This window comes from Vicia villosa, linkage group LG7, assembly GCF_029867415.1.
Source record: "Vicia villosa cultivar HV-30 ecotype Madison, WI linkage group LG7, Vvil1.0, whole genome shotgun sequence".
NCBI classification, from domain to species: Eukaryota; Viridiplantae; Streptophyta; class Magnoliopsida; order Fabales; family Fabaceae; genus Vicia; species Vicia villosa.
The window spans coordinates 106,112,580-106,122,646 of record NC_081186.1 but is presented as its reverse complement, the minus strand read 5'-3'; the positions used below and the strand labels follow the sequence as shown (position 1 = coordinate 106,122,646).

Below are 10,067 nucleotides of genomic sequence, written 5' to 3'. Positions count from 1 at the left end.
ATTTAAAATTTAATTTGTATACTGTATGAAAATATTTTTTTTACAATGTCAATAAATTATAGCCAATCAAATAAATGATTTTAAAAATAATTATGAATATATTCAATTTTTTAAATAATTAAATACTTATAATTGATTAATAATATAAAATATATTTACACTAACAATATAACATATCAAATTATAAACTTTTGAATTAATTTATATAGATTGATATTTGATAATGTAAACTTTTTGCATGCAAGAATCCAATTAAAGTACACCACAAAGCCATTTCTTAGGTTAATTCGTGAAATACAAAATATTTCTATAAATATATTTTTGGAATTATTCCAGGTGTGTATTTTTTTTCAATGCTTAAAAACTAATCTTTAAACTTTTTAACTCTATTATTCTAAAGTTTGATTGGTTATGTTTTATCATCGAATCACATTGCAATAAAAGTATTTAATAATAATTTACTTAAAATAAAATATAATATTAAATGTATCTAAAATATATATAATTGATAATTCAATTTTTTTTTGAATTATCTAAAATATAGATTATCAAGAATTTTGAATGAAATTATTTAACGTGTGCACATTTTTTCAACGCATACAAATTAATGTTTAAAATTTGCAACTCTATTATCCTAGAGTTTGATTGGTTATGTTTTGTCATCAAATCATTCATTACCATAAACAATAAAAGTATTTAATAATAATTTATTTAAAATAAAATAAAATTTTGAATGTATCTAGAATATAGATTATCTATAATTACCAAATCATATCACAAGTATCAAAGACTTTTTCCTTTTTTAATTAATAAAAAATATAACTATATCAAATACTTTAAAAATCATTAATCCTTGAAATATATCCTAAAATTCAACTCATCTAAACTTTTTTATAAAAAAACTTAAAAAAAACAATTGACCATCATAATTAATAAAATCTTTCTCTATTATTTTATTTGTTTTAAATTCAGTTACTCATAAATTACTATTTTAAAAAAAAAAATTATTTCATTAATTTGATCAATAAAAAAAATCAATAAACCAAACAGTAATATTTCACGCGCTGCGCGTGCCGTCCATACTCCCCTAATGAGATCTTGCTCCGGTTCGTGCTAGTAATTGTTATTTATATCCATAAAAAAATCTAATTTCCGAAACTACCCCTACACACGCCCAAACATTCCCATTATACCCTTTCATTAAATAACCATTTAAAGTACCTATTTTACCCTTGGACGGAAATCACTTAACGGTGAGCAGTTAAAACTCCGATGATCGAGATGAGATCGACATTTTCCTATATAAACCCAACACCACACCCTCTTTTCCTCATCAAAAACGTATTCGCTCTTTCTCTCTCTACAAACTCTCTCTCTCTCTACAATCTCTCTATAATCTCTCTCTTCAACTTGCACCTATTGAGAGCGAACCCTCTTTTTGTTGGAAGTGAGAAGAGGTAAATTCTCTCTCTCTGAGACTAATTTTGATTTTCGAATTTATTTTTCGATCATTTTTTAGGGTTGGTCGGTGGTAGATGATTTTCAGTGAATGAAATCTTGGAACTGTGGATAATGGTGGTGAATTGAACGATACTGAATGGAGGGATATGGTTGACTAATTAGATTTGTGCATTATTTTATTTTGACGATGATGGTTAGGTTGAAAGGACAAGTGGATTGATTGATTGATTGATCTCTATTTGTGTGGTGTTTGTGAGGATAATAAGATCTAATTATATATGTGGATTTTGAATCTGGATTGGAAGGGTGTTTGGTAAAGGTAGTGTGGATTGTTTAGTTGTTGAAATTGGAACCCTAGATATTTGTTGTTTGTTTTCACTGTGGTTGGTAGTTTTTGGTTTGTTTTATAGTGTTTTTTTTGGGGGTTTGTGGGAAATTTAGTGGCTTTTTTGATCTGGAATGATGAGAGTTCAGAACTGTTTTGTGGGTTGATGTATGTGTATGTGAATGTGCATCTTATTGACCTTTGTGGAATTGGGTTCTCTCAATTGTCATGTGATTGTTGAATGTGAGCTCTTTTATTGGTATTGGTGGAGAAGGAGGTGATTGATGATAAATAGGATTGGATGGCTGCGTGGTTGTTTAGCTTTAGATGTTCTTAGTATTAGTAGTGTTATCAAGGTGTTAGGTTTTGATTTTGATATGCTATCAAGGGGTTCCCTCTTTATATGTCTTGTTTCTGTTTTTTTCCTTTCATTTATTTTAATCTGGATGATTGGTATGCTATGGATTTTATGCTTTTTGCTCATGTAGTTTGTTTAGGTTCATACATACCTTTAGGGTAGGATACAAATTGTTGTCATATGTTTCATAGATAATAGCCTGTGATTTTGATTTTATTCCTTTATGCTTTTTGCTTTTTGATTTTATTGATTGTTGTCTTGCACATTAAGGTGATATAATGTGTACCTCAAAGTTATTTGTATATTTATAATACTGTTTTTTTTTCTTGTGCTATACCTGCAGATCTACCATCTTTCTTCATTGTGGGCATGTCATGTATATTGCCGCTTAAAAATTATAATTATACAAGCTACGCACCTGTTCAACATTTTATTCAGTATTTAGCCTGCATCCTTATGCATATAAGATGGGTTCCGGAGGAAGAACGATATTTAGTTTTGACCTTAATGAGCCTCCTACAGAAGATAGTGATGAGAGGGATGGTGTTTTCTGCTTCCAGCCTCAAAAGACCCAGTCGTCAACAAATTCCCATACTTCTAACTTATTTTTAGCTTCTACTGCTGCCCAAGGAACTGACTTATCTGTAGCTTCTACTGCTGCTGCCCAAGGAACTGACTTATCTGTAGCTTCTACTGCTGCCCAAGGAACTGACTTATCTGTAGCTTCTACTGCTGCCCAAGGAACCGACTTATCTGTAGCTTCTACTGCTGCCAAAGGAACCGACTTATCTGTAGCTTCTACTGCTGCCAAAGGAACCGACTTATCTGTAGCTTCTACTGCTGCCAAAGGAACTGACTTATCTGTAGCTTCTACTGTTGCCAAAGGAATAATGAATAATCATGCATTTTCACATGCCTCAACTGTTTCGGGATTCCAACCATTTATTCGCTCTAAGTCTGCAAGTGTGTCTGGTGGGGATGCTGGGCTGATGATAGCAGGATATCAGGGTGCAAAGGCTCCCTCTAAGTCCATAAAAGAGGAGGGCGTGAATGTTATGGAATCTCAGAAATCTGGTTCGGCAAATGCTCAATCTACAGAAAGGGAAGAAGGGGAATGGTCTGAGGAGGAGGGTTATGCTAATGCAAATGGAGGTAATAATCTGCCACGAAAAAGTCAGGCTCCAGAAGAGCAAGCAACATCTGGAATGGTGAATGGAAGTGTTGTGGCTTCTGACAGTAAGTCTAACAATATCAAGAATTCTAATTCTAATAGTATAAATGATGCAAAGTGTAGCCAGGCTTCTATAGGTCTAGAATCAAATAGCAGTGAACAAAAAATCAACGGTGTCCTAAATTCAGCTAGCAATATAAAAAGTGAAGCTTCTATTGATCCACAGGAGGAGCCCAGTATAGTTCCCAAGCAAAAAGAAGTGAAAGGTATTGAAGCAAGTCATGCACTTAGGTCCGCAAATATTCCCGGGAAGAGAAGGATTGACCAACGCAAAGAGGAAATGTTGGGAAAGAAACGTAGTAGGCAGACCATGTTTCTTAACTTGGAAGATGTCAAGCAAGCTGGTCCCATCAAAACCTCAACACCTAGAAGACAGACTTTCTCATCACCAGTTATAAGCCGTACTGTGAAGGAAGTTCGTACTGTTCCTGCACAAGTTGAACGGGTTGGAATAGCTAAGGATCAGAATCAATCAGACTCTTCTTTTGGTGAAGGTGTAAGTCAAATTGAAACACATGAACCTAAATCTGATTGTAATAGTGATAATTCTGGATCATTTGGTAGGCATAGGAGAATCAACAGTGAGACTGAACCTCCTATGGAAGTGAATTTACCACCCATACCAAGACAGGGATCATGGAAACAACAGACAGAGTCGAGGCAACAGAAGAATGCGTTTGGTTCTAATAGGAAGTTGGGACAGAGTGGTCAAAGCTCCAATGATGTCAGGCCGGTAAACAAGAAACATCACTCTATCAAGAAGCAGACCCCTGCCAGTTACCAGTCCCAGGACTCATCTGTTGAACGCCTCATTCGAGAGGTTACCAGTGAAAAGTTTTGGCATCACCCAGGTACCAATTGTTCGTATAAATATTATTACCATGAGTGCAAATATATACTGTTATTGATAAATGCTTATGATCTGATCTCTTTGGATTTGAATTTTGCTGTTCTTTGCATTTGAATTGTTTCTGATTTCTTATCTTGTTGCTCCCTTCCTCCAGTTATCACACTGTGAGAATCATAACACTGGAGAGACATGCAAAGGTAGTTGTTTTTGGAATGGAATTTGATATTGATTTCATAGCTTTCATTGGTTTTCATGAATTCCTTATGTATCCAATCACCATCATATGCCTCTGTGTTATGGTTCTCAAGTTGTCTTGTTTCTCGAGAAAGAACAAAAGATAACTGGTGGAAGGGCAACCTCATACTTTACTTCAATTCAGTATCATAACTTTAACTATTACATGTTCTATTTCTCCAAGTTCTCTATGCTGATTACTGAATTTATTCAATAATGTGTGGGATTGTTTGATTTCTGAGATTTTTCTTTAATGTTTTGAATGCTAACTTGTAACTATTTATGTCTTATCAAAATTTTTTATGCCATAGCTTTTACATCATCTAGAAGATGTTATAGATGGTTTTACAATAATGTTAGTTTTAGAAGTACTCCGGAAAACATTCTGCACAGTTAACTGGTAGACACATGCTACTCACATTCTTCATCAGAAAGTGTTACATGTACATTTTAAATACCTGCTTATTCAATAGAGAGATTGTTTCATAGGTATTCAAATCTTCTGATATCTTGGTAGTTTGCATAGTGGTTAACGGTTTGGCTGTATATGAACACGAAAACAGCTTCTTTTTCTCCCAAGCGGTTCAGCTACATGGATTAAAGTCTTGGCTGTATATAAATAATACTACATAAGATTTGGCTAATTTTTAAGTTTACTGTTGACTATCTAAAACAACCTTCCTTTATGTGTTGTAGTATATACCGACACGTTGAGCTAGAATGCATTTGCTGCTTTTATATTAGTTGATGATTACTTATTTGGTTATTTGTCCCACTAAATGCTGAGTCAGTTGGGATGCATCCTTTAGTTCTTTGAAAGTTTGATTGTAAGTTATTTATTCTTATTGGTAACTGATTGAAAATTCTGTGATTCAGGAGAGACCGATTTGAAGTGTGTTCCTGGGAAGTTTGACTCAGTGGAAGAGTATGTTCGAGTATTTGAGCCTTTGCTTTTTGAGGAATGCCGTGCTCAACTTTACAGTACTTGGGAAGAATCAACAGAAACAGTTTCAAGGGATACTCATATTATGGTGCGAGTAAAGGCAAATGAGTCAAGAGAAAGAGGTACAGTTTTTAACATTAATTTAAACTCTCCATACGTATGCCGGAAATTTAATTCTCCCAACTTCAAGGAGTTTAATTTTCTTTTATTGTGCTTGTATTTTTTGGGTACTCAGCCATACTTTGAGGACGTGTTTCTTGCTTTCTCCCTGCAAGGTTCAACAAACATGATCCCACAGTTTGGTGATATATCAGTTGATTGTCCCTTTGTTTTTTGTTAATTTGGGGGTTTGATTTACATGTCTCTCTTAGGTTGGTATGACGTGAAAGTACTTCCAGTACACGATTTCAAATGGTCATTTAAGGAGGGTGATGTTGCAATTCTTTCGTCCCCCAGGCCTGGATCAGGTTTGTTTTCGCTAATCTAGTAGAGCCATTTTTTCTTGTTTGTTTGTTTGATAAAAAATATTGATATTTTATTTGTTGTGTTAAGCAGTCAGACCCAAGCAGAACAATTCATCTTCAGCTCACGATGGCGGGGAATCAGAAATCACTGGACGTGTGGTGGGTACAGTTAGACGGCACATACCTATTGATACCCGTGACCCTCCTGGTGCAATACTCCATTACTATGTAGGGGATTCTTATGATCCTAGCAGGCAAGTATTACTCCTTCAAATTTTTCTGTTAAAGATCCCATTCAATTGTTCAGTTAATATATATGTACTTTCTTGGTTCTGTTCTTGTACTCAGATGAGATTGTTCTTTTCTTCAGGGGTGATGATGATCATATCGTAAGGAAACTTCAAACTGGAAGCATCTGGTATCTCACAGTGCTTGGTTCTCTTGCTACCACACAGAGGGAATATATTGCGCTACATGCATTTCGTCGCTTAAATATGCAGGTATATGTAGTCAAAATATTTGCTTATCTAGCAATGCATCATGATTTGCAGTTCTGACTAATTTCTCACTTGACAGATGCAAACTGCAATTCTAAAGCCTAGTCCTGAGCACTTTCCTAAATATGAGCAGCAGACCCCGGCAATGCCTGAATGCTTCACGCCAAACTTCGTTGAGTACCTGCGCAGGACCTTCAATGAACCCCAGTTGGCAGCAATCCAATGGGCAGCTATGCATACAGCTGCCGGTACAAGTAGTGTGGCAACAAAGAGGCAAGATCCTTGGCCTTTTACTCTTGTTCAAGGACCTCCAGGAACAGGAAAGACACATACAGTATGGGGAATGTTGAATGTCATTCACCTTGTGCAGTATCAACACTACTACACCTCATTGCTTAAGCATGTAGCTCCTGAAAGCTACAAGCACGCTAATGAGCTCAATTCAGAGAATGCCCCCACAGGATCTATTGATGAAGTTCTTCAAAATATGGATCAAAATCTGTTAAGAACTTTGCCTAAACTAGTCCCAAAGCCTAGAATGTTAGTTTGTGCTCCTTCTAATGCTGCCACTGATGAGCTTCTTTCCCGTGTTCTTGATCGTGGATTTATTGATGGAGAGATGAAAGTATATCGACCTGATGTTGCTCGGGTTGGGGTTGATTCTCAGACACGTGCTGCCCAAGCAGTTTCTGTTGAGCGGAGAACTGAACAACTTCTGGTCAAGACTCGTGAAGAAGTTTCTGGATGGATGCAACAGTTAAGAAATCGCGAAGCTCAGTATACTCAGCAGTTGCATTGTCTTCATAGAGATCTGAATGCTACTGCTGCTGCTGTACGCTCCCAAGGATCTGTTGGTGTTGACCCTGACCTTCTCATGGCCCGTGATCAGAATCGTGATGTTTTGCTGCAGAACCTTGCATCTGTAGTTGAAGGCAGGGATAAGGTTCTGGTTGAGATGTCTCGCCTTGCTGTTTTGGAAGGTAGGTTTCGACCTGGTAGTGGTTTCAATTTGGAAGAGGCCCGTGCTAGTTTAGAGGCCAGTTTTGCCAATGAAGCTGAAATAGTTTTCACTACAGTATCTAGCAGTGGCCGCAAGTTGTTTTCTCGACTTTCCCATGGATTTGATATGGTAGTCATTGATGAGGCAGCCCAAGCCAGTGAGGTGGGAGTTCTTCCTCCTCTTTCTCTTGGGGCAGCACGGTGTGTTCTTGTTGGAGATCCTCAGCAGCTCCCTGCTACAGTTATCAGCAAGGCTGCTGGAACACTGATGTACAGCAGAAGTCTTTTTGAAAGGTTCCAACAAGCAGGATGCCCTACAATGTTGCTGTCTGTGCAATATAGAATGCATCCCCAAATCCGGGATTTCCCTTCTAGATACTTTTATCAGGGGCGCCTTAGTGACAGTGAGAGTGTGATTAAATTGCCTGAGGAACCATACTATAAAGACCCTTTACTTAGACCTTATATATTCTATGATGTCAGACAAGGACGGGAGTCTCACAGAGGTGGATCAGCCTCCTACCTCAACACAGTTGAAGCACAATATTGTCTCCGACTGTACGAGCATGTTCAGAAAGCAGTGAAGTCTTTTGGTCTGGGGAAGATTTCTGTTGGCATAATTACTCCTTACAAGCTGCAGTTGAAATGCCTCCAACGCGAGTTTGAGGAAGTCTTAAATTCAGAAGAAGGGAAGGATCTATATATCAACACTGTAGATGCTTTCCAAGGTCAAGAGCGTGATGTGATTATTATGTCTTGTGTGCGTGCTGGTCATGGGGTTGGTTTTGTTGCTGATATACGTCGGATGAATGTTGCCCTTACGCGCGCAAGAAGGGCCCTTTGGGTATTACAAATCTCTTTCTAAATGTCATTATGTTTTTTTTTTAACTAAATGTACAAAGCCACAATTTTTGCTTGATATTAATAGTTTGTTATTATTGACAGGTGATGGGAAATGCCAATGCACTGACACATTCCGAGGATTGGAAAGCGTTGATTGCTGATGCAAAATCCCGAAATTGCTACATGGACACGGAATCTCTTCCCAAGGACTTTTTGGTGCCCAAGGGAGCTGTTTACACACCATTACCTGGTAAGGCACCCTTGAATATGAGGGGTATGAGATCAGGTGGGCCAAGATATAATAGATCAATGGAGATGCATATGGAATCCAGAGTGGGAGCACCATTTGAAGATGACGAGAGGATGAATGGCGCTTCAGTAAGCTCCAGAAATGGGAACCACCGTCCACCACGGTATTTACAAGAGAATTCCTTAGATGATTTGAGTGATAAATCCAGAGATGCCTGGCAGCATGGCATACAGAAGAGGCAGGGTTCAACTGGAACCATGGCAAAGAGAGATGTATAGCTATTGCTTTATCTGCAGGTTCTTCTTGTGCAGCAAAACCTTTGGCGGTGTGGGGGTTAGTGAACTATTTGATTTCGTCATTCCGTGAACTCATCCCACGGTGCTGCGCTGCTAAAAGCTATCGGCCGGGGGCGGGGGCTTTCGGGGATGCTGCATGAGCCACAGAGAGCATGTAACGTGGATAAGCCAACATTCTTGCATTGGACAAATGCTTGTGTTGGTTCTAGCCATTTTGTGGACATAGCTGTTGGGATGTGCTGGGGGGAAAGACTGCAGACATTTATTTGAATGAAGATGACAGGGTGGACGACAGGGTGGGGAAGCAAAAATACTCAATTTTGTATCAACATGAAAGGAAACAAGTGCACTCAATTTTAGGGATCTTAGGAGGCTCTTTGCTGTCACAATTGTCTTTGTACATACCTGGATTTGCAAATTGTTTCTTTCATGATTTTATGACATAATGGGAAGTGTTTCACTTCTGAAATAGAAGAAAAGAAATAGATTACTTACAATATTCAGAATGTGTTTGTATGGAATTTTAAATTATTTCATTATTTAATTTAATTATTTATTTATTTATTTTATATGATGCAATATTTTTGTCTATGAGAAAGGTAACTAATGAAGTTATAATGCCCACATCAAACATTTGGTGGTCACTAATAAAACTTGTATTTATCTCAACCATAAAATGTAGTTGCAAACTATAGTCTATTGATATATAATTTAATAATCGTTTTCTTACATAATCGATGACACACAGTACAATAGCATAATCTATAATTCAAAAACTACCGTTGCAATTGTGTACCTTATCATTTATCAGGCGGCTTTATATTATTATTCTTTTTTGAAAAATTATCGTGACTTTGCACGTGGTCGAGAGCGTGTATATCTTGCAGACAAAGGTCACAAACCAAGAATTTCGATTGGCGTGTTCAAACTTCAACTTATATTTAAATTTTAAATATAAGATTTGGAAGTAGGGTATCACCTCAAATCAAATAATTAATAATTGAAACATTTAGTTGTATTAATAATTGGAAATAGGGGTATATCACCGGAATATGTTTGCTATATAATATCCAGTAGTTTTGGTTGGTAGACTATAAACAACACTTTATGCAATGGTCTTGTATCATACAATATATATGAGTATAGAATTATTTTTAGAGAAATGATATATCTACACCTAAATGTGACAACTACACCGTATGATTATACAGTTTTGTTTTTTTTTATGATATTTAATAATTATGTTTTATTTTTTCTGATACAATTAAACACATGTAGGAGATGTATTTATCTTGGTGTAGGTATACGGTGTCATT

At 36.7% G+C, this 10,067-nt stretch overlaps 1 protein-coding gene across 2 annotated transcripts; it reads left to right on the top strand.

The window, feature by feature from the left end:
• Positions 1-1,302: 1,302 nt before the first annotated feature.
• Positions 1,303-9,315, top strand: LOC131616418 (uncharacterized). 2 transcript variants are annotated; one of them, XM_058887748.1, is made up of 8 exons: positions 1,303-1,457; positions 2,488-4,226; positions 5,336-5,524; positions 5,774-5,869; positions 5,958-6,120; positions 6,237-6,366; positions 6,443-8,206; positions 8,308-9,315. In XM_058887748.1, the coding sequence occupies exons 2-8, from the start codon at positions 2,612-2,614 to the stop codon at positions 8,731-8,733; spliced, it is 4,383 nt and encodes a 1,460-aa protein (XP_058743731.1). In that variant the 5' UTR covers positions 1,303-1,457; positions 2,488-2,611; the 3' UTR covers positions 8,734-9,315. The 2 variants fall into 2 exon arrangements, with proteins under 2 accessions (XP_058743731.1, XP_058743730.1); XM_058887747.1 differs by having other exon boundaries at positions 5,955-6,120.
• The last annotated feature ends 752 nt before the right edge of the window (positions 9,316-10,067 follow it).

Coding starts and splice junctions, on each gene's coding strand:
- LOC131616418 (XM_058887747.1), top strand. CDS start 2,612: ATGGGTTCCGGAGGAAGAACGATATTTAGTTTTGACCTTAATGAGCCT. Junction 5,525..5,773: donor AAATGAGTCAAGAGAAAGAG/GTACAGTTTTTA, acceptor TGTCTCTCTTAG/GTTGGTATGACGTGAAAGTA. Junction 6,367..6,442: donor TTCGTCGCTTAAATATGCAG/GTATATGTAGTC, acceptor CTCACTTGACAG/ATGCAAACTGCAATTCTAAA.